Genomic DNA, 22,831 nt, shown 5'->3' with positions numbered 1-22,831 from the left:
GAGATTACAGGACGTTCATATTATTTCAATGAGTTCTTCTGTTTAAGTGGGGACTGACTGGGTGGGTGTTCAATTTGTCATATCTCAAGTCCGCAGTGTCCCATCTCTGACAAGCAGCCTTCATTTCTGGAAGTAGTTGATTTTTTTACTTTCTCAGACTGCTCAGGAAAGTCCATCCATCCATCCATCCATCCATTTTCTAATCCGCTTAGTCCCTCATGGGGTTGCTCTGGAAAGTCTTTAATGAAAATACATATACCTGTTAAGTTTTGGGCTCTATCTGAAGTTATCCTTTAGCCACAGAATTCTAAGAAACAAAGAGATAATGTTCAAAGTAAAAGTTAGGTTTACTCAAACGTCCTTAACACAGGGAAATATTACATGCTTCTACAGAGTGAAGAAAACCCCCCGGCTCAGATGAAGGATTCAGTAGTGAGACAGCCTCAGATTTGCATTGAAAGAACATCCTGTCATGGGGTGTCATATTGTAATTTCCTGAAAAGAAATTTTAAGAGACTGTTGCACTTAGAGAACTGAGTCATATATGTGAAGCAACCATACGTCTTCTGAAAGAAGGATGGATGCGCAGCCGTTGTTTGGATTGTATCTCATTTTATCTGTTCCATGGACATCAGAGGCACTTTATTCATCAGGTAACAACACTTTTATGTGATCTAATCAGCTTCCTGATGCTGTGTTAAGTATTTGTTTAATATGATGATTTGCTTGATCCTATAAACTTGAGAATGCACACTACTCTATTGAACTAAAGCTGAACGTGTATTCTGCTAACATGTCTTACTTAATCATACTTTTATAATGATGTTACTTTGCTGTTATTCCTATCATGAGAAATTGATATAAGAACTGGCCTTTTCTCATGGTGGGCCATGTTTCAGAATGAATACAGCTTTGGATCTAGGATTTTTTTAAATCCCTGACCATGAAAATCTGTTAAAAGTTACTCAGTGAAGTTTTAGTTTCATTTATTATTCTAATCCTCATCTGCGTCCTAATTGTTTATCACAGAGACAGGGAATGGCAGGGAATTGTTCTGCAGGAGAATCTAAGTTGGAAGACCACCAATAGCTAAATGTGTGCTCCAAAAACCTGGGCTCAGGCTGTATCTATTTTATCCAGCTAAAAACCTGAATAATTTTTTTAAAATAAAAACAGATCCTGTGATGGTGTTTGCTAAACCAGGGGACAGAGTTACTTTGCCATGTGGTTTACCTTCTGGTGGATCCTGCTCTTCTATAAACTGGACACAGACGTTTATCGTATGGCACACTGACGTGGTGACAGCTGGAAAAGTGACGCCTTCAGAAGAAAACAAGTTTCATCTGCTAGAGGATTGCTCTCTGGACATCCTCCAAATGGAGCGTGATGATGCCAGGTTGTACACTTGTAAAAGCGGAGCTCTAAATTCGAGTGTTTCCCTTCGGTTTGTTGAAGGTAAGTACGATTTTAGTTTATAAAAGTCTTAAAGTGAAAAATGGTTTAAAGAGCAATTTTGTTTTTCATTCAACAGTTAATCAATCCCAAACTCCAGCAGAGGAAACTATAGAACTTCACTGCTCTCTCAGTACATATGTAGGATTTGTCACCTGTAAAAACGACACAGGCATACATATCAAATGGACAACCGAGGATGATGTCCCAATAACTGGTAAAAGATTTAAATTGAAGAACTCAGATATTTGTTTCTCAAAACTAATTATCACCAAGAAACCGACGGACCATCACAGAACGTGGAAATGCCAAGTAACCCAGAATGATGTGGTTAAAGCCACTGCCAGTTATAGGACAACAGTAAGAGGTACTAAACTGCAGTAAGAGATTAAAACTGTGCTTTAATGTGTACAAAGAGTGAACTCTGTTTTCTTCCTGTAGATGGGGTGGAGGAAGTGTTTGCTGCTGTTGGTGAGTCAGTGTCACTTCTTTGCAGAAACACTTCCTCTCTTGGACTTGGAGAAGGCATAGAGTGGGCTTTAAATAAAGAACCACTGACTGATATGTTACCTGAAAATGGCCAAATAAACATATTTAGTGCGAGCAAAGACTCATCCTTAGTAATCAGCAAACTGAGTCCTGTGCATGCTGGAGACTACCAGTGTATGGGCTCCTCGGATGAGCAAAGAGTGTTTGACAAATTTAGGCTGCACACCCTCGATGGTAAGTGAGGAAGACACGGAAAGACAAGGAAATTAAGAGACTGCTGAAGTTATAAAAAGTTTCTTTTGACACTTCTTTTTGTCTAACAGTTACAGCCAAGACTGACCCAGCAGGAGGAAATCTCACTCTGACCTGTGTGCTTACTTGTGCTCAGGAATGTGACGAAACCTTCAACTTAACTTGGTCTGGAAGTAACCAAGAAGGCTGGAAGGGCAGCTTATCGAATGTTAATAACACCTTGATCAATCAGCTTTTTCTCCCAGCTTGGCCCGTCAGCCCTGATGAATTAATCTGCTCTGTGTACAGAGAAGGTTCACTGATGACTTCAAAAAGTTGTTACTCTGTTAAATGTATGTACGCATGGTCATGTTCCTGTTCCTGTTAAATATGATACATCCTGTTTCAGCTCGACCTAAAGGAAATAAGACTTTGATCCTCTCCTCAGCTCTGCGGACCATCACATGGTTATATCTCCTTCTGGGCCTTTTAATATGTGCAGCAACACTGGGAGTTTTCATTTACTGGAAGAGGAAGCGCAACAAGGATCCTGGTACTGAATTAGGTACAGGAAACTCCATTCTAAACTTTCACTTTTGGGTGATGAACTAAATGTCATAAGTTTTGTTTTCTCTCTCTGTGCAGCAGATGCACCATCAATGGTAAAAAAATAAATAAATAAATCCTTTTGCATTTTATTTTCGCCAAACTGGCATATATCGAGATGTGCTGACAGTGTTTTTCTCCCCAGACTCATATTTATGATGCCATTCAGGACGAGGAAGTACAACAGCAGAGAACGCTAAAAAGGGAAGGGGCCACCGCTGATGACCAGCTTTACAATTTATTACAAGCTGTGAACTAGAAGAAAATAAACGCTGCTCTTTGTCTTTATTTAAATGCAGAAATTGTTTTATTTCTTAACACATTAACACAGTTTGCAAATATACTTGTTCAAGAGAATGTTGCATTCATGCTTTGTACAAAATGAAACCTATTAAAAGATAATAACACAAGACTTTGTAATATAGTCACTGGCCACATTATTAGCCACACCTGTCTAGTTGCACGTTAACACAAAAAAAAACTAAGCAGCCAATCACACTGTAGCAGCTCGATGCATTTAGGCACCTAGACATGGCGAAGAGGGGATGAAAGATGATTTAGGTGATGTTAGCTGGGGCATAGTTCTGCTTATCTACTGGAGTTTTTCATGCATAATTAACTCGGGTTTACACAGAATAATCTGAAAAAGTATCCGATGAGCGGTAGCTGAAAATGGTTTGATGATGTCAGAGGTCAGAAGAAAATGGGTGGACTGGTTCGAGACAATAGAAATGCAACAGTCGGTCGAGTAACTTATTGTTTGAAGCAAAGAATGAGGATTACGATCTCTGAATGAACAACAAATAGAGCACCGATTCACAAGTACGCAGGGATAACAATAGTAAACAGTAAGAGAAAAATGCCACCTGAACTGATGGGTCTAGATTTCAGCTGCAACATTCAAATGGAGGAGTCAGAATTTGGCACAGACAGCATGAAAGGATAAATCTTGCCTTTTGTTATCAAGCTGGCAGCGGTGGTGTGATGGTGTGTTTTCGGCACACTTTGGGCCCCTCGGTACGTTTTTAAATGCCAGCAGCCTGGCTGAGTATAGTTGTTGACCGTGTCCATCCCTTAATGACCACAGTCTACCCATCTTACGGCTGATTAAGGCAGGATACCGCACCATGCCCCAAAGCTCAAATAATCTTAATCACTTCTCAATCGACCCACCTCAGAAAAAATGTTCACCGATGGGGGCACCATATTGAAGCTATGCGTCAAAGAATAGCTTCTTTCTGAAGGCAAAACGAGGTCCAGCTCAGTACTGGCAAGGTGACCTAATAAAGTGGGCAGTAAAACTTATTGGTTATACAATGGCATTACTATCAAACGGGGTAAGTGGTTTTACTGCCAGGAAGGAGACAAATCTTCAGTGTTTTCTGCACGTGGTCAGAATATTCCTATATTTGAACTGAAACAAAGAAGAAAATATTTTGATTTTTTTTTTATTATTATTTGAGGACATGACCAATACTTATATTTACTTTAATGTAAAATACTTACAAGTACGTACACTCTCATCTGGGTATGCATACAAGCTGTTGACCCGGTTTGCAGCATCTGTGGGTTGTATAAACAATTTTTTATTAAAATATTTTTAGTGCAAGAATAAAACCGGGTCAATGAACGGTGGGTTTCAGATAATTTTCCACATAAAGCAACAAGAACAGGATTTCGCTCTCACCTGGTGAACATGAAAGACTTGCATTCTCATACACATCCAAAGACTCTCTAATGCAGCCTGATTGACAAAGTGTACAAAAAGAAAAGGCTTTTTGATGCATATACTGTATATATAACTCATATGTCACTGCACAAAGTAAGAAAAGGGAACTAACAAGCCTATAGACATATCCCACCTGCACGGTTCCTCTGGGTTTTGTATCTCTTGTAAAAAAACACTCCTGTAAGAGCTCCAAGTGTGATAATCGAGGTAATGACCAGGCCTACAATCAGACTGAAGGTTTCGTTTCCTTCTTTGTCATTACTCTGCAAAACCTGAGAAAAGACTGGGGGAAAAAAAACACAAACAGGTAGCAATTTAAACACCTCCATAGAAGCTGGAGCATCGTTAAAGTCTGTGCAAAAAACTAAAAACAAAACGCACCTTGCTGGGTGTTTGTAAACGCAGGAATTGGAACTGTTGTGGTCACAAACACATCTCCTGCTTAATCAAACAGAAGAAGGGGTACGAATAGTAAGCGTTACACACATTACTCGAGGCGATGCTGAAAAGATCTGCTTAAGATCAGACCTTGATGACCTTTGACCTGCAGATTGATCTTTGAACAGCGCTGACTTTGTCCGAGGATATAATCACACCTGTACCAGCCCCCGTCGTTGGCAGACACAAAGGCGATGGTCAGGAGCGCTCCCTGCGTTTGAGCCCTTTGCGGGTCAACAGGTACAGTGTTGCTGCCTTTCAGCTTAGCCCATGTGACGTTGGAAGGGGCTTTTTCTGCATCCACCGAGCAGCTGAGCCTCACGGGTGCGCCGGGTTTTGCCGTCTCTTGTTTAAGGGTTCTGCAGTCTGAAAGGATTACGGAGGAGCATGTGATCGCCCTCGCAGAATCTACAAATGCATCTGTCTAAGTTATAAAACAAAGAGCTTACCTTTTATTTTCAGTGATATGCTCGTGACATTAATCATGTCCCATCCTTTCCAAATTTCAAAGCCGTACGTCCCTTCGTCCGATTTTTGAAGATTAGTCAAAAAAACACACGTTTGCCCTTTTTTGTTTGCCTCCAGTTTCACGTGTTTGCCTTCCTGGGATTTCTTCGGATACGCAAATACTACTGTGTCGTTGGCACCTGGGTGCTTCTTCGTCAGTTTGATTCTGTGGCAATTCTGAGAATCCGTGATGTTGAAGTTTAGACATGACAGAGCCACATCTTCGTCTTTAAAAGCCGACAGAGTCTCTGCACCTGCAAAGCCAGATTTTCAAGGAGTCAAAAGTGGAAATTAAATACAAACCCTGTAGAAGGTAAATAGTGCATGAATTAAAAAAAAACAACAATGCATACAAATGTGTTGTCATAGTTTGCCTTATCTCATTTGGTAATCACTGCTATTTTAATCTATAAAAAAAAACATCAAAATATATTTATATCCAGTACTGGCTGATCCAATCTAATGGAAGGAAAGCTCAGGAAAAAACTCACCTTTGCATTTGGGTGCAATTTCTAATATGAATGCACAAAAAAAAACTTGAAAATACAAACGAGTCATTATCTGACTAATGCAGCAGTGTTAGAGTAGAATTTGCTTCCGTGCCTTTAGTTTTATTTCCAGTCATTCTCGGTTCCTTTGTATAACATGTCAACTTGAAACTACAAGCACAATGAACATAGTTGAACACTGTTTTCCTGTTCATTAATCTAGCAACAGTGCCATCGTCTGGCAGAAGTAAAATGTTACTGGAACTTCCTGATCGCCTCAAAGATCATTTTGTGGACCTGCATCAAGAACCTTTTATGCAGTTCAATTCAATTCAATTTTATTTATATAGCGCCAATTCATGATACATGTCATCTCGAGGCACTTTGGAAAGTGCCTTGAGATGACATGTATCATGTAACACATTGATTCAATGAATCTCAAGTAATGACGTATTGTTGTGCAGTGATCTTAAGGCTTCATTTACAGAAAAGTGCAATTCAATTTTCCTGACAATAAAAGTGTGCAAATAGGCAATAATAGTAGCGTGATCGTAACATATGATGGACATAACATATCTTCTCAGCAGGGGATGACAGCCCTCACAGCTCTTTGAAAGATGCTGTTCCTGAGTTTATTAGTTCTGGATTTGATGCTTCTGAAACATTTACCTGATGGGAGAAGAGCAAACAGTGCATTGACTGGGTGGGTGGGATTAGTGGAGATGCGTCTTACCCTTCTCTGGACTTGTGCAGTCTAACCTGAGTCCAAATCCTGCAGAGGGCATCCCACAATCCCCTTTGCTGTTCTCACCATCCGTACTAAGTCCTTCCTCTCCTGCACTGTGCAGCTCTCATACCACACAGTTATGCTCAGACATAAAACACTTTCTATTGTAGTTCTGTAAAAAAAACTTTTCAAGCAGATTTGTGGAAATGCAGCCCGTTTCAGTTCCCTGGGGAAGAAGAGCCATTGTTGGGCCTTCTTCAACTGGTGGGAGGTGTTCACTGTCCAGGAGAGGTCGGAAAAGATGTGAACCTGATGCTGTCCACATGCTCCACCACCTCCTCATGTATGCAGAGAGGAGCATGTTCAGTCTTCCTGAACCCCCTGTAGTCTATTATTACCTCCTTGGTTTTGCTGGTGTTCAGGATGAGGTTGTTCCTGTAGCGCCGCTGTGTCAGATTACAGACCTCCTCTCTGTAATGGGTCTCATAATTTTTGGAGATGAGACCCACTACCGTGGTGTCGTCTGCAACAGTCAACGCTGGACCAAGCCACAGTGCCAGCATGCTTCAAGTCTGCCTCCATCATTCCGGTGCCGAAAAAAACCTCAAGTCACCTGATTCAACGACTACCGGCCTGTTGCACTGACTCCCGTCAGTGCAACAGGCTGGTGAAAGATCACATCGTCTCTAGTCTCCCCCCCAACATTTGACCCGTTCCAGTTTGTCTACCGACGGACCGCTCCACTGAGGACGCCATCTCCTCTGCTCTTCACCTGAGCCTGGCACACCTGGAGGAGAAGAACCTCTGATGTCACCACCCTCAGCACGGGCTCCCCTCAGGGCTGCGTCCTGAGCCCCCTGCTGTTCACTCTGATGACACACGACTGCGCTCCCAGGTTCACCACCAATCACATCGTGAAGTTTGCTGACGACACAACGGTGGTGGGCCTGATCAGAGACGACAACGACCAGGACTACAGAGAGGAGGTGGAGCAACTGGTGGGCTGGTGCAGAGACAACGGCCTGATCCTGAACGTGGAGAAGACGAAGAAGATCATTGTAGACTTCAGGAAGAACCGGCCCCACCACGCTCCACTGCTCATCAACAGCTCAGCTGTGGAGGTGGTCAGCAGCACCAAGTTCCTGGGGGTGCACATCACGGACAACCTCACCTGGTCTGTGAACACCAAGTCACTGGTGAAGAGGGCACAGAAGCGACTGTACTTCCTGCGGAGGATGAGAAGAGCCCACCTGCCCCCGCCCATCCTCAAGACCTTCTACGGAAGCACCATAGAGAGCATTCTGACCAACTGTCTCTCTGTGTGGTGTGAAGGCTGCAGTGCCTCCGACTGGAAAAACGTGACGAGAGTGGTGAGGACAGCAGAAGGGATCATCGGGGCTCCTCTTCCCTCCATCAAGGACCTCTCATCACAGCGCTGTGTGTCCCGAGCCCGTAACATCATCGGGGACCCCTCACACCCCCACCATGGACTGTTCTCTCTGCTGCCTTCTGGGAAGAGGTTCTGCAGCTTCCGCTGCAGGTCCTCCAGGTTCTGCAAAAGCTTTTTCCCTGTTGCCATCAGACTGTTGACCTGCCGAAACTGCTGAAGCCACAAAATGGACTCTGTAACTGCTGAAGCCACAAAAGGGACTATGGACACTGAAATTTACTGTAATTTACTGCAATATACCATGATTTTCCAAGCTGTATGCAAACGAACTTTCGTTCTGTGCACACTCTGTGCATGCAGAATGACAAATATAGTTGTCTAAGTCTAAGTCTAAGTTAAATAAATAAAAATTTGTAAAATATTGTTCCATGTAATTAACTATAGTGAGATCTCTCTTCTAAGCCTGCCTGGGAAAGTTTCCTGTAAATTGTTGGGAAAGAGACTCCGACTGATTGTTAAACCTTGGATTCAGGAGGGACAGTGTGGCTTTCACCCTTCCCCAGGCGCACTGGACTCGATTTTTACCGTTGCCATATTGCTGCTGGAGTTGATGGGAGTTTTCTTTTCTAGTGTGTTTTGTGGAGCTAGAGAATGCTAAAGGAGTGCTATATGGAGTATCCTGCTGGCTTTAAAGAGCTATCTGATCTTTGTATGCCCAAAGCAAGAGTTGTGTCTAGATTCTCAGCACAAAGTCAAGCTTGGTCCCAGTGCAAGTTGCATAAAGCTGCTGCCTGTCAGATGTATGACAGGGAACCTGCAAAGAAAGGCTCCCAGGAGGCCTCCTGGGAGCCTTTCTTTGCAGGTTTTTGGGGCACCAGACCAAGCACTTTGTGGAGGGAGTAATATATTTCCCTACTGCCCTGGGATCCCTCAGAACAAACATGAGAGGGTTGCCAAGACTTGTTGCCCCAATGACCTGATCTTGGACATATGAAAGGCAATGGATAGATGGATGCATATAATAAATCTGTATGGGTTTCACTTTTGAAATACATTTTAAATAAACTAACTCTTTGATTATACTTGATGACTCCAGTTTGCAAAATGTACCTGTATTTGTCTATTTTTTACCTTAACTGTGCAAGCTCAAAATAATTTTTGTCCTTTTATTTTCTTCATGAGCAACATGTCAGGCATCCAAGGCAAGGCAAGGCAAGGCCCTTTATCTCTTCATTGACTGACAGCAATCTCCAATGTTGCAACAGTATCAGTTCCTTAAAACCATACAGTCAAGCAAGTTTACTCATACACTGCACAGAGGTGAACCATATCAGTGAGCACATCCCGGGCAGTGTGATGCAGGAACCCAATATGCAAAATTACTGAATGACACAAGTTTGCAAACCCAGCATGTTGAAAAAAAAAAAAACACAGCGTGAGTGTGAATTTTATTCTTTGCATCACATATTTGACCTCAAGCTCTCCGCAGCCCTAAATGCAATGCAGGAACCTCACCCAGACCTCACTTCCTCTTCAAATACAATTTACAGCCACACACAGCGATTAAAAAGTCACTGTTAGTGTTAGAGTTTCCCAGCAGAGCTCACACAAATGGATAACAATGCTCAAGGTATGCTTGCATTTCTCTGCTACAGCTTTCCTTTGAACGCTATTCTAACCAATCCACAAAAGAATTTTTTAAAATAATTTTAACTTTTTTCTTCTTCTTTTTTACTGTGTGAAATACTTGTTCATTACTGTTTGGTTTTCAACAGGGGGTAAAGCTTATGGCTTTCTTAAGTCTCAGCAGGAGGAAAAACTTAACTCTATAAATGAGGTGAGCTGGAATAACTGAAATATTTAGAGTTAAAATTTGTTACATGGAGTGGCCAAACACAAGAACTGAGCCCATTCTACTGATCCATTCTCAGGCTTTTCTCTCGGATTCAAAGTTTGCAGATGAGGAAGATCTGGCAACAAAACTTGACATGTTTAAACGTGAGGATTTTTTTTTTTTTTTAATACTGTTATGAAAATCTTCTTTATTCACATTTAAAATTTTTGCGTAACATTCTGTAAAACATTTCTTTGTGTTTTAGAGAAATACATGGAGTTTGACCTAAACGACAAAGGAGATATAGGTAAATGCGCACCAGACTTCTACGTATCAAAAGTATTTTTAGCCACTGTGGGAAATGTTTTCTTGCTCACTCGATCATTCGTGACAGTTTTATTTCACGGCCCACATATCAACCTGTCGAATGAATTCCTTACGTGTGCGCAAACCTTGTTCCAGATATGATGGGATTAAAACGTATGCTGGAAAAACTGGGACTGGCCAAAACGCACTTGGAGCTGAAAAAGATGATGTCGGAGGTGGCTGGAGGTCCATCAAAGGACACGATCAGCTACCATGACTTCCTGAATATGATGCTGGGGAAACGAAATGCAATTCTGAAGCTGTGAGTATGTTATGGTTTAGATGAAACTGAAATGTATCTGATTCTTGAGATTGAATCTTAGTATGAATATTATGTGAGACTTTTAGACATGAATGCAAAATAAAATTGGCTTTATCTCTTGCAATATACTCAGACTTAGCAGACTCAGACTTAAGCCAGTATTAGATTCTCATGACAACCTTTAGTAAAGTATCACATTTTCATTGTACTGATAGTGATCGTAAACAAGAATGTTTGATATGATCTAATAGCTTTTATTTTTAACAGTGCGCCAAATTTAGTTTTAAAACTGTTACATTAATAAGTTATAAGCGGTGTTTCTTGAGTTTCCAACCCTTGACTAACCATGTTTCTTTCATTTCGTCTATAAGTATATGATACAGTGCAGCCCTTTTGTCAGCATCTGACCAGCAATGTGCAGCCACAAATGTTTGTGGGTATATGTGACGAAGTGAAAAGTACCATCACGCTGGCTCTTTATCTGGCATCTCATTAAAAGGACCTCCGAAAGTAGAAAGATCATGAGGGAAATTTTCAAATGGTGACAATAAGAGTGTTTGTTTTCTTCTGTCAAGGATCCTAATGTTTGAAGGAATGGGGAAGGAGCAGGAGCAGAAGGATGCTGGTCCACCTTCACGCAAAACCTTTGCAGACCTTCCCTGAAGTCTCTGTCGCATCTGGAAAGGACGGTTTTTTTTGTTTGTTTGCTGTTTCTGTCATATTTAAAAATCCTTCCGGCGCAGTAGGCTTAAAACAATACAATATGTCACTAAAAATTCATAAACACTTTTAAAAGGGGTGTTATTGCATTATTTTAATACTAAAAGGAAAATCACAACGTAGAATTTGCTTAGTTGTAGAAAGTTATTATAGATATTATAATTATAATATTATAATTGATGTCCAAGTGGCTTAAAACGTTCATTGCAAGAAAAATGCTTTATGTGAGCAAAAATTCTTGATCACAATGTCATTTTGATTTTTTGTTAAATCCTGTGTGTTGGAATTGTAATTTTATTAAAATAAAGAGAGAAAAAGTCACATTGTCTGTTTGTTTTATTAAAAACCAGTTGTAATCCGCTCAATGTTTCTACTTCCTGTTAGCGCGTTAGCATGTTGAGACTATTAATTTGAAACAACCCTCGACACCGGAAGTTGGTCATCGCGGAAGAGAGGAAAAGCTAGCAAAGCCTGCATATTAATATAATAAAGGACACGTTTTAACGGGTAAGTGAACGTAAAACTGTATTGGCGTTAAAAAAAAAATCCTCTTAGGTGAAAATACGTTAGTGAAATAAAAAAAAGTTTCCAAGCTCTGAACCATAAGCTGCATTGTAACGCGATAGCTAGCAAGCTAGCGTAAGCTAGCGTTAAATTGCGGTGAACCTAAAACTAAATCTGGACTCGTATCCAATAAGCGGCAGAACGCCTTGTTACTGTGGCTCGTCTGCAAGTTAGTTTCCAGCTGAGCGGTGTGTGTGGACATAAAGGAAAGCTCTTCTGTTTGCCAGGAGGATGAGCAGCTCGGAGGAGGTTTCCTGGATATCCTGGTTCTGCGGACTCAGAGGAAACGAGCTGTTCTGCGAGGCAAGTTCCCACTTTTACTTTGAAAATGTGACCCAAGAATAATAATAATAATAAAAAGTTTATATAAACCCATCGCACCTCTGTACAAGTCAAAAGTTTGGGCACATCTTTCTGTCATGTCATGACTTTTCCTCATTTTTATTGCTTTTCGATATTATAGATACACCCTGGATCACAGCTGTGGTTCTGATGATGATGATGATGATGATGATAATAATAGCCCCCCTCTCCTCGTTGTTTTGATTGGCGTTTTTCACACTCTGGCCATTGTCTTGGTTGGGCATCCTGAGGTAGTCACCTGGAATGGTTTTCCAACAGACTTGAAGGTCTTCTCAGAGGTGGGAATAAAAATAAAGTCAAACCACTGAATGAGAAGGGGTGTCCAAACTTTCCACTGAATGGTGTCCCTTGACCCAGCGGCTCTCAGAGGTGGGCACTGAGGGTCCTGAAATACAACCTGGGGGGGAGAGGGGGTTAAAATACGTAGATCTGACAAACAGTATTATGTCAAACCAAAGTAATTAAATTTAACCGAGCATTAGATTAATTTCTAAGCGACAGGTTGCAAATTAAGAGAGTTAACAGCACTTTAAAAGCTGCAATTCTGGGGTTAAGGTTCGAAAAGTATGTTGGGGAAAAAACTACATTTGTTCTGTACATCATGCGTAAAATACCACGCTGGCTCAGACAATACACAATCCTTATCTCTAGAAAACCAGAAACAGCTTTTGAGGAAGCTTGTAAATGTAGCTCCTGTAACTTCTGGTTATACTGTCTGTGTTTAAGCGTAATGACGGCAGAAACGCGTGCAGAACACGTCGGGGGTCACGGTCGTGACCTCGTGCTCTTTTTACACGGTTAGAGGTACCTTTTGAAAGGGAAGCAGTCCCACAGCATCACACGTCCTCCACCCTACCTAGGCTGGAGGTAAGGTATCCACTAACATGCATCCTTTGTTTTCAGGCCTGACCCGCTTGCCCGGTCGATTGCTTAAAAAAACAAAAAAAAAAAAAACTGAAATCTTTGTCTTGTCAAAATGCAAAAAAATAATGTGATTGGGTAAAAATTTTTGCAAATATGAACATTCTGTGAGAAATAAATGGAAGCTTTTTTTATGTTTTCAGAGTCATTGTGTATTAGACCAACAAAAGCTAAAAACATCCTAAAAGAAATCTCTCATAGACCAGGAGTCTGCAGCCTCATGGGGCTCTTTGGGCCCTTCATTGTGGCTCCTGCAAAACCAAATGAGAAATGTTAATCAGAAGTTAATATAAAAGAGTAGTTTGAGCTGTTTTTCCTGTATGCCTTATTAGCACCGAATGTCTACAAATGAAGGGCACCGATGGTGGAAAGGTTTTGAAAGTAATCTGCTTTGTGTTTCTTTAGCTGCAACCCACAAAGGTTATATTTTTACCAGCCTGTCTATCGTGAACTTCCATTTTTATAAAGCACGCTCACTCAGCTGACCTCATTCTAGAAAATAACTTTTTTTTCCTTTGCAAAAGCTTGATGATTCATTGTGTTCTAAAATAAGTAAATATAAGTTTTATTTTAATCTAATTAGCTTTCAAAATTAAACGTTTAGCGCACATTAATAAACTCAAGCTTGTTTGCAGCTCTACCCACGTGTTGCAGAAGGGGCAAAAGTGGTTTCCTTGAACTAAAGAAGGTTGCTGGCTGCTTTCATAGACTGAATCTATAATTAAAGGGTTATTTTGTGTACTGATTCCCTCTCAGTGTGCGTATCTTTCTTTTTATTGATGACACGAGAGTGAGGAATAAAAGGCAAAGAAATCATACAAGCAGATATACTGGCCTGTTTGATAGTGGCCTGTTTCATCATGTTGTAATTTTGTTTTGGAAACTGAATGACATTCAGTCTTTAACTTCTGCTGGTACCTACTGATGCATATACCCCTTAATCACACATCCTTGTATTAAAATCCCAAACGTCACCACATGCATTATTACTAATCCCCCTTAACAACGATACCTCTAAATAAAACCCAGTGCAACAGCTGAGTTCAGATCTCACCTGATCACCGGGTGGGATATAATCAGAGTTAGCTTTATTGGAGAAATTGAAGAGCACAGACACATGAATTTAACTTCTTGTTTTACACACTCAAAGCATATAGACACTGAGTAAAAGTTTATGATGATGATGATGATGGTGGAGTTCAGCTTGTATGAATGGTCTGGGAAGACCTCGCAAGTTAGCTGGAGAACATTAGTGAAGAAACAGGATCCTCCTAAGGAACACGGCTCAGGCAGGAGGTTGTAAACGGGGATAGGATGTAAAACACGGTGCCACGCTTCTAAGACGTCGCTGTGCATCGTTCTGTCCTCTATCCAAAAATGGCCCGGGTTTAGCACCGCTGCAAACTGACTAAGACACGGACGTCCACCTAAACCGACGTGGATAGCTAGAGGAGCATTAATTGGCGAAGCAGACACAACATGATGGGCAGAGTGTCAAAAAAAGAAAGTCATTTTTGGTAGAAACATAATCAGTTCCTGTGTGCAGTTTGCCCCATGCCATGTGTGACAGCAAAGATGTGGCTAAAGGTGCCTGGTAGACGACTCTAAATTTGCACTTTTTTTTAAAATCAAGATGTAAAACCCTTGTGGGGTGGAAAACTAAAACTGCACATCAGCCTGAACGCTTGTCTATTCTGAGCATCCATCCAGTTAACCACTGGTTGGTCTGGCACATTAGGACTCGCACGATCCAATTTTCTAATTCTAATCTCTTCCATTCTGCCCCGACCGGCAGCCTCTGAATAATGATCCCATGATGCTGTGTTTCAGGTTGACGAAGATTACATCCAGGACAAGTTCAACCTGACGGGTCTGAACGAGCAGGTGCCTCATTACCGCCAGGCTCTGGATTTGATTCTCGACCTGGAGCCAGGTAAGGATATAGAGGCGTTAGATTACATGTTCCTCGTGTCCGAAATGATAAAGGAAAGAAAGCATTCAGTGTGTGGGCTAGGGTAAGGGTATAGAGGCGTTAGATTAGTTTTTTTTTTGTTTTTTTTTTAAAGTGAGGAAAATCAGTTTTTAACTCCTCGAATGACTTTTCTGTAACAGATGAGGAAACTGAAGATAACCAGAATCAGAGCGATTTGATTGAGCAGGCGGCTGAGATGCTCTATGGTCTGATCCATGCACGATACATTCTCACAAACAGAGGCATTGCACAGATGGTAGGCCAGGGACATAAAGCCTTAAGGAATGTCGCTTTCGCTCCTAAATCAGCAGCAGTAATCTTCCCTTTTTGTTTCTCTCTTAAGCTGGAAAAATATCAACAAGGGGACTTTGGCTATTGTCCCAGGGTATACTGCGAGAATCAGCCGATGCTTCCCATCGGTGAGGCTGACTCTTTCCAAGCATCACATTAAATGTTCTCTCCCTCACATCATCTATGGAGTGAATTTTGTTCCAAAATTTTGTAAATGGAAATTAAAAAAAAAATGACTTTGAAAAACGTCTTAATGAACTAAAACAATGTTTTGAGAGTAACTTTGCTGTTTTCTCAGATTTTACTTTATCAAAAAATAACTTTTTAAAACATTTTTCCCTATTTAATTTTTTTAAGTGTACGTTTTTCAAAACATTTTTTTTTGGAGATTTTATATTTTGAAATTTTGTTTTTGTTCAAATCTCTCTTTTTCAGATTGAGTTTTACATATTGCATTCTCTTCACTTCTGGGGCGGGCTTTCCTCTGGAGTGAGGAGCAAAGACACATTTCTATTGGTCTGCATGGACATTAGCAACATCTTTATTGGTCAATGTGCGGGTCAACAGCAAGAAGTGAAGAGAACGTGATCTGGAAACCAGAAATTTGAAAATATAAAATTCGGGGGGGAAAGGTGTTGAAAATAAAATTTGAAAAAATTTAAATCTGGAAAAAAACTTGATTTTTTTTTATTTATTTATTTTGAAATAATAGAAACTGAAAACACCAGTTACTCTCAAAATCTTTTCTTTTGTTTTAGAAGTTTTGCAAAGAATAATTTCTGGGTTGCACTTTTTTCTAATTTCCATTTACAAAATGTGTTTTTTTGCTTGCAACAATAATTAAAAAATATTCCCTCCATTTTCATCAGCCATTCCTTCTGTTTGCTTTCCAACTAATCTAGGCCTGTCAGACATCCCAGGAGAAGCAATGGTGAAGCATTACTGTCCAAAGTGCATGGATGTGTACACCCCGAAGTCCTCCAGACACCACCACACAGACGGAGCCTACTTCGGCACGGGCTTTCCTCACATGCTGTTCATGGTGAACCCAGAGTATCGACCAAAGCGACCAGCCAACCAGTTTGTACCAAGGTTTGTTCTTGTTTGCAAATATTTCTATTTATTGGTGTTTAAGAGGGGTCTGACTTCATTGTGTGGACCAGGAACTAATTTCTACTTCCTTTTTTTCTTTTCTTTTTAAGGCTATATGGCTTCAAAATCCACCCAATGGCGTATCAACTCCAGCTTCAGGCCGCATCGACTTTTAAAAGCCCGGCAAAGGCGATCCGCTAGAAACCAACTTTGCAATGACAATGGACTCAAACATTATCCCTTGACTCATTTGAAGTACTGAACTATATATTCCAAATAAAAAGCTTTACAATTAACTAAAGTCTGTGCACTTTTAAACTTTTAATATATATAATTAAGATAAATTTACAATAAATGCACTTTTATAAAGTTTATTTTACGTAGAAGTCAGTGGATTGGTTTGTCTTTAAGGATTTTTTTTGAAATGGAAAATCCTCATCCCCCACTCTGATGGTTCTCCACTAAATATTTTTGAATCTTTCTAAAGTTGTGGGTGGGTGAGGGGGGGGGGACTACTTAGAATTGTAGAAAGACTTAGTTTTAGCAGTTTGCATCAGATGCTTTGTTTCCCTATTTGCCACCATCGGAAACTGTATGTGTGCTACTTTTAGTAATCACTAATACAAGCGACAGGGACACAAATATAAACCTTTACCACATTTATAATAACTGATATTTTGTAGTTGTGCACCTTATTTTAGAAATTATCAAAAGATACATAAGGTGATTCAGTGGCCTCCACAACTATTTGCACACCTGCAATATAATAGCCTTCAATCCAATGCACCTCTTATGGCTGCAGCATAATCTTACATCAAAAAACTGGAAAATGTGATCCTTAAATTCAGAGAATTTGGTGGGGGAAAATATTCACTTTTTTTTTTTTTTTACATGCAATTATGTAAATCTTTTTGGCATCCAGCAACCCATACTTGCCAATATAACAACATTTAATAACATTTCATGCCTAGATTGTCGAAGTTCTGGAAGCTCATTTATCCTCTCTTCAGCTCAATCCATGGGTTTAAAAAATAATTTGTTGGGTTTTTGAAAGAGAAACGGACCCACAGCATCACAGATCCTCCACTTTTCGTAACTTTGGCCATAAGACGGTTTTCCATGTGTTAATTCTTCGCTCTGTTACCGACCCATATGTTGTGTTTGCACAGGTGTGTGTTAGGTAACAACAAAACTCCATGTATGTTTCATCTGTCCAAAACAGACTTAAATTTAAATTATAGTAAAAGGTAGCAAATGAAAGGTACCTAAACACTGATTAAGCTTAATAACTAGATAAACTAGAACATTACTGGGTTACATTCATTTATTTTTGACTGCTGAGGATATCCAGAATTCTGGCAAACATTTTTTCACACCCATCTCTACCAGGGGTACCAATATTTGTGGAGGATACAATGATCTGAATAACAGTAAGTATTAGGTAGTAGGCTACAGGTCACACAGACAGGGCGACAAAAATGCAAGTGAATGCATATTTTATTTTCTTCATAAAAAGACAGGGAGAATTCACAAAGCAACAATAGTTTCTTTGTCTAAAATCTACTTTTGCTTAATATGAAATACAACTTTTTTCATCCTGGGGAAGATTGTGGGTATTTTAATGAATAGAACTACAATAACAACAGATTCTGTTGGGACTTTAGGACAAAAAAAAAAAAAAAAAAAAGGAAATGTTAGTAAGCAGGTTCTCTAAAAGTTAGTCAAACGTTTCCACTCTATAGAAAAAGAAAAGGTACTGGAAAACAGCAAGTGAGTGCAAATCTAATCAAAACTATGTGGCTTAAAAGGCTTTACAAACTTGTTTGATAATGAACGCGACAACGACATCTCTACCTGAAGCCTCGAAGCTCGTTAAAACACCACAGTACATCAAAATCACATGAAACGGTTCCGACTTTACAAATAAATTACTGTATAGCAGAACATTAAAAAAAAAAAAAAGACAACCCGTGCTTCTGTGACAGAAAAAAAGAAAGAAGCCACATGTACTCGGGCAGCTGCCTTCATCCCTTACACGTATGGTAATAGTGACAGACAAGTTTTCATTGACCTCACTGGACAACATGAATGTACATTTACAACAGAGGTGGATATACATAGATGGCAATTCCTCATACAATCATAAGGAGGTCTGTAGTCTTATGTAGAACATCAAAACCTGAGATAAGCCGACCAAAAACAAGAAAAACTTCTTATTGACCAGATACGATGGCTCTCGATAGTGTATTCAGCCCCCTGTTAAATTGCCAGGTTTTTGTTAGAAAACCTTTATCCACACATACTGTGACACATATCCTGTATAATTCAAGTGAAAAAAAGAACTATTAGAGGAAAACAAAACAAAGAGCTGCAATGACCTGGTTGGATGTGTGTGTGTCCTTGATAATTGGAGAAAATATGGGACACCAGGGGCTTGACGAAAACTGGACATTTCACTAAAACTGCTGAAAAGATAAACGGGTCAGGGTGACAACACCATAGGAGCTGCAGGAAGTTTCATTAATGGTTGTTTTACACAGACACACAACGATCATATAAGATTTCCTAGCCTCGGCTAGTTTTATCAGAAGTGTTTGTTTCTGAATATAACGAGTTCAAAAAGTATAGCTGGGAGCCTTGGAGCATCTACGGCCAACCAGATGATCGGTTGTTTGATGGTCGATAAAAAGGAGGAGGGTTCTTTTTAGCTAACTGCAACGTTGCTGATATGTGTTGCCCTTGGAGATTGTGGCCCAAAGACAGAAGCCCTTTCTTCCAAAAAAAAAAAAAAAAAACCCCACCCAGACCTGGCTAAGATCTCCCCAAACTAATAGCTAGGTTTAGCATACAGGCTAAACAACACAACAATCGGCCAAAAGAATGCCATGCTCAAAGTGATGTACTGTAGCGGCAGCATCATGCAGTTCTTCAGAAGGAAATTACCTTTTTTTCCTCAAAGCTGGGCAATACCACAAAGGTTCTAAATAACACTCAGTGCTGACCCAAAGCTTCAGGTCACTGCAAGAAAGCTGAAGATTAAGAGGAATTTTCCTTTTCAGCATCACTGGGATTCAAAGCATACGTAAAAAAAAAAGTAAATCAACAAAATAATAGCTTCACTTAAACTATCCAGAGTTCAAAAATACGTCTGACAGAAAAGCTACGGGGGTCGCCTAAGGAGGGCTGTGGAGAGATGCCTTTACTATCTGAAAGATCCTAAGACTTTATGCATGGACAAGTGCAAATATTACAAATAACAACATTACCTTTATGCTTTATTATTACTAATAACAGAACCTCGCATAAAAGTGTTGAAGGGTGTGAACACTCATGCTACCAGGTTGTTGCAGCCTTTTTATTTTTCCCCTTTAAGTGTGTTGGTCTTTCAGCTGAATTGTACAGGACAAATATTACATGTATTGAAAAATAATTAAAAACTGTCGATCAAAGTCCAATTTTTATAGCATAAAAAACCTGGCAGATCATGGATGTTTCCTCTTTTGTTTTTGTTTGGAAGCCACTGTACGTAAAAAGGTAGCTGTGACTCATGATAAAGAGCAAATGGTGGCTGAGGGGAGCACTTCTTTGTAAAGTGGTGAAAAGTATGGTGAACTCGGTGGACTACAAGAGGAAACTAATAAGAATGATTCAGGCTGATTCAGGCAGAACAGGTCTTTAAACAGCTGGTCCCCTACAAATCCAATGAGCAAATGGATATGAATAACTTAAAAACCTCACAATTATTACATATACTATAAAAAGCATACTTTTATAAAATAGAGAAATATTCGAAAATAGATCAATTTTTTTTTTTTTAGTTCAAACTTTACAAAAAAACGTGTAGGCTACTGGTTCCATGCTGGTTGGGGAAGCGGAGAATGAGGACCTCGCTTTTCGTACCTGAGCAGTGAACAAAGCCGAAGAAACTGTTCAAATTGGAGCACAGAATATCTTTGTTCACGTTTTTCATTGTGAGGTATGTCATTTCAATAATAATAATAATAATAATAATAAAAAATCTCTCCTGAATTTCGTAGACAAGTAAACAAAAGCAAAAAAATAAAGAGTTCACTTGAATGTGGTCTTAACGTTTTCCCCGTGTAGCACCAAGGGAATCACTGTTAATCATGGTTTCTGAGCTGAAGCTCTGCGTCTGCAGAAAACCACTGAGAAAAAAATAATAAATCAAAGCATTTTAAAGCAAACACAACTGAGATGGCTCAACTGAAAAAAAAAATAAAGGCTGTTTTTTTTAAATCAATCGAGCGATCACGCTAAACACCAGGATGATATTTGAAGCATTCGATCAGCAGCCCCTACCTACTGTGAGGAGCTCAGCTTAGAAAACAAACGGGGTCTAAAAGGAGGAGTCTACTGTGTTATCAGTCCTTTCAGGGGCAGATTTCTGCTGTCTTTCCTTTGTGCGCAAACAGACTTGGTCAGACTGTGTGTTGAGTGTCACGGTCTAAAGGATGTTGGAGGTGGTGAGTCACAGGGACGAGGGAGGGCTCTGTTACAATGCTGACGCTCCGCCATGTTTCTTCTGAAAGACAAACATTTGTATTATTATTATTAGGATAACAAAAAGTGGACTTTTCCCCTCAAAAACCTGAACCCCTCACCAAAAGAAATATTTACAAACCCTAGGAACCCAGAATAAAAAGATAATATGTATTTTTTTTTACTTTTAAACAGTGTTTTGGGCCTTCAAACACCCAAATGTACATTATTAAGCACTGAAAGTTTAATTTTTTCATATCTTATTTTTATTAAAGACTGTTTTAGCTCTGATAGGTAGGGTTATAACTGGTACAACTATCCACCCTGATACAGATCACCGATCATTTTAAGGGTCCATTAAGGTGAAAGTGAAGCAATGTGTTGGGTGCGACAACAAGATAAGACCAGACGAAGGTACTTTTCAAAGCTGTCCAAAAATAACTGATGACAGAATAATAATGCAGTAAGCAGCACTCTGAAACAAACTTCAGTGTCTTCAGGGAAAAATAGACATTTTACAGATAATCTGAAAAGTGCTGCGCTATGTATGTTTCCAGAGTTTCCGGGGAAACCCCGCACACACACCTAGCATTTACATGTAGCCCAAGACGCTTAGAGCTGCAATCTAACTAGAGCAACTTCTTCCACATTTGCTCTGCCCTAAATGGCTCGTAGCAAACTGCAAACATGACTTTTAATGGCTTTCCTCTATCCACTCTCCCATAGAAATCTGATTTGTCGTTGTAACATGGCAAAATGTGGAAAACTTAAGTGAAACGTCTGAAAGGTACTGTATGGCAAGTCATTGTTCTTTGCAACACCTGATTTCTGATCTTCTGATTCAGTTTTAACTTCGTATTCCAAAGGCAAACCCGTTTTATGACAGAAGCCGTGTTTCCATCAAAGTTTGAAGTATCTAATTAGAAAAGGTTGATGGAAACGGAAAAATTCACAATAACTTCCTCAATTTTGCAAACAAAAGCTTTTACGCTTGCTTGAGGTGGGTTTTGGATTTTTGTGAAAAAGAGTTGATGCGCAAAACGGCAAATGGAAAGACATTTGCCGCATTTGTTCTCGCTGTCGGCATCTTCCTGGATATTCCCATAAAGCACAAAGAATTGCATGTATTTCTCAACATCTCTGGACTGTAAGTAACTTGGGCAAGTTGCAATCGTTCTGTCCAGTCAACTCATCTTGCTAGACAGCAACACATTCCTGAAAACCTCTCCATTTTTAAAACACAATGTCCTTGCTAGGTTGTAACCTCTACCTTCTCTTTATTAGAGACATGCGACATTACGCTTTGCACTGCCTGGTTAATTTGCTCTAAACCAGTAGATGGAAACACGTCTAATTCACATTTTGTTTTTTTTGCAACAATTTAAGTTTGCTCAAAATTCGCCTGACAATTGGATGGAAACATATTTAGTGAGCGCAAACGGTGTTTCATGTCATGTACCTTTTCTTGGTCAACGTCAGAGTCTGCTGTTATGACGATTCTCTTCTCCACACGGGTCTCTGAGGATCCACCTTTTACCACCTAAACAGAGGTGAAATGTATTTAAGAGGTCCGCAATAAGCGCTGAAACTGAAGAGATGAGTGGAAGGCGGTTTGGACAGCTAACCTTTGAGATCTGGGTGGTAGTGGTGGTGACAGTGGTGCCGCCGGTCACCTCGGAGGTAATGCTCTTGGAAGTGGATAAAGAGCTCTCTCTTTCCTCATCTGTACCTTCATCTGTCAGCTGAGAAAAAAAAAACACAAAAAGGAAGAAAAAAGTTGTTGCGGTGAAAAATCATTTCAAGAGGATTTGACTCTGACCTTTTGCTTAGGAAGATGCACGGCAGCTTCTCCACCCCAAACCCCTCCCCCCCACCATTACCAGCCTATT

At 40.1% G+C, this 22,831-nt stretch overlaps 5 protein-coding genes across 14 annotated transcripts in view; 3 read left to right on the top strand and 2 right to left on the bottom strand.

Moving 5' to 3' along the window:
- The first annotated feature begins 521 nt into the window (after window positions 1–521).
- Window positions 522–3,190, top strand: LOC110368551. The gene is made up of 8 exons (XM_036132495.1): window positions 522–653; window positions 1,177–1,455; window positions 1,532–1,819; window positions 1,894–2,175; window positions 2,265–2,525; window positions 2,621–2,737; window positions 2,818–2,834; window positions 2,924–3,190. Exons 1-8 carry the CDS (start codon window positions 578–580, stop codon window positions 3,035–3,037), a joined length of 1,434 nt encoding a protein of 477 aa, XP_035988388.1. The 5' UTR covers window positions 522–577; the 3' UTR covers window positions 3,038–3,190.
- On the bottom strand, window positions 3,063–6,116 carry LOC105926373. The gene is made up of 8 exons (XM_012862676.3): window positions 5,944–6,116; window positions 5,395–5,706; window positions 5,036–5,311; window positions 4,889–4,945; window positions 4,641–4,790; window positions 4,466–4,522; window positions 4,285–4,341; window positions 3,063–4,192 (listed from the first exon to the last, which is right to left on the bottom strand). Exons 1-8 carry the CDS (start codon window positions 6,008–6,010, stop codon window positions 4,182–4,184), a joined length of 987 nt encoding a protein of 328 aa, XP_012718130.2. The 5' UTR covers window positions 6,011–6,116; the 3' UTR covers window positions 3,063–4,181.
- A 3,465-nt stretch (window positions 6,117–9,581) lies between these two features.
- On the top strand, window positions 9,582–11,560 carry LOC105926384 (allograft inflammatory factor 1-like). The gene is made up of 6 exons (XM_012862689.3): window positions 9,582–9,687; window positions 9,833–9,894; window positions 9,989–10,055; window positions 10,157–10,198; window positions 10,354–10,519; window positions 11,095–11,560. The coding sequence occupies exons 1-6, from the start codon at window positions 9,669–9,671 to the stop codon at window positions 11,180–11,182; spliced, it is 444 nt and encodes a 147-aa protein (XP_012718143.1). The 5' UTR covers window positions 9,582–9,668; the 3' UTR covers window positions 11,183–11,560.
- A 70-nt stretch (window positions 11,561–11,630) lies between these two features.
- On the top strand, window positions 11,631–16,738 carry LOC105926383 (casein kinase II subunit beta). The gene is made up of 7 exons (XM_036132484.1): window positions 11,631–11,746; window positions 12,031–12,106; window positions 14,918–15,020; window positions 15,200–15,315; window positions 15,403–15,478; window positions 16,253–16,442; window positions 16,553–16,738. The coding sequence occupies exons 2-7, from the start codon at window positions 12,035–12,037 to the stop codon at window positions 16,641–16,643; spliced, it is 648 nt and encodes a 215-aa protein (XP_035988377.1). The 5' UTR covers window positions 11,631–11,746; window positions 12,031–12,034; the 3' UTR covers window positions 16,644–16,738.
- Window positions 16,739–17,921: 1,183 nt separating this feature from the next.
- Window positions 17,922–22,831, bottom strand: part of LOC105926323 (titin homolog) — a 33,107-nt gene continuing 28,197 nt past the window's right edge. For 9 of the 10 annotated variants that reach the window (XM_012862579.3, XM_036132456.1, XM_036132464.1 and 6 more), the window contains 3 exons: window positions 22,568–22,684; window positions 22,402–22,482; window positions 17,922–20,985 (listed from right to left, as the gene is read on the bottom strand). In XM_012862579.3, the coding sequence (XP_012718033.2) occupies window positions 20,956–20,985; window positions 22,402–22,482; window positions 22,568–22,684 (228 nt within the window). In that variant the 3' untranslated portion in view covers window positions 17,922–20,955. Of the gene's footprint in view, window positions 20,986–22,401; window positions 22,483–22,567; window positions 22,685–22,831 lie in introns of those variants that run through there. The other variant, XM_036132471.1, reaches the window with a different exon arrangement.

This window comes from Fundulus heteroclitus, chromosome 3 (genome assembly GCF_011125445.2).
Source record: "Fundulus heteroclitus isolate FHET01 chromosome 3, MU-UCD_Fhet_4.1, whole genome shotgun sequence".
Taxonomy (NCBI): domain Eukaryota; kingdom Metazoa; phylum Chordata; class Actinopteri; order Cyprinodontiformes; family Fundulidae; genus Fundulus; species Fundulus heteroclitus.
This window is presented reverse-complemented; position numbering and strand designations above follow the sequence as displayed.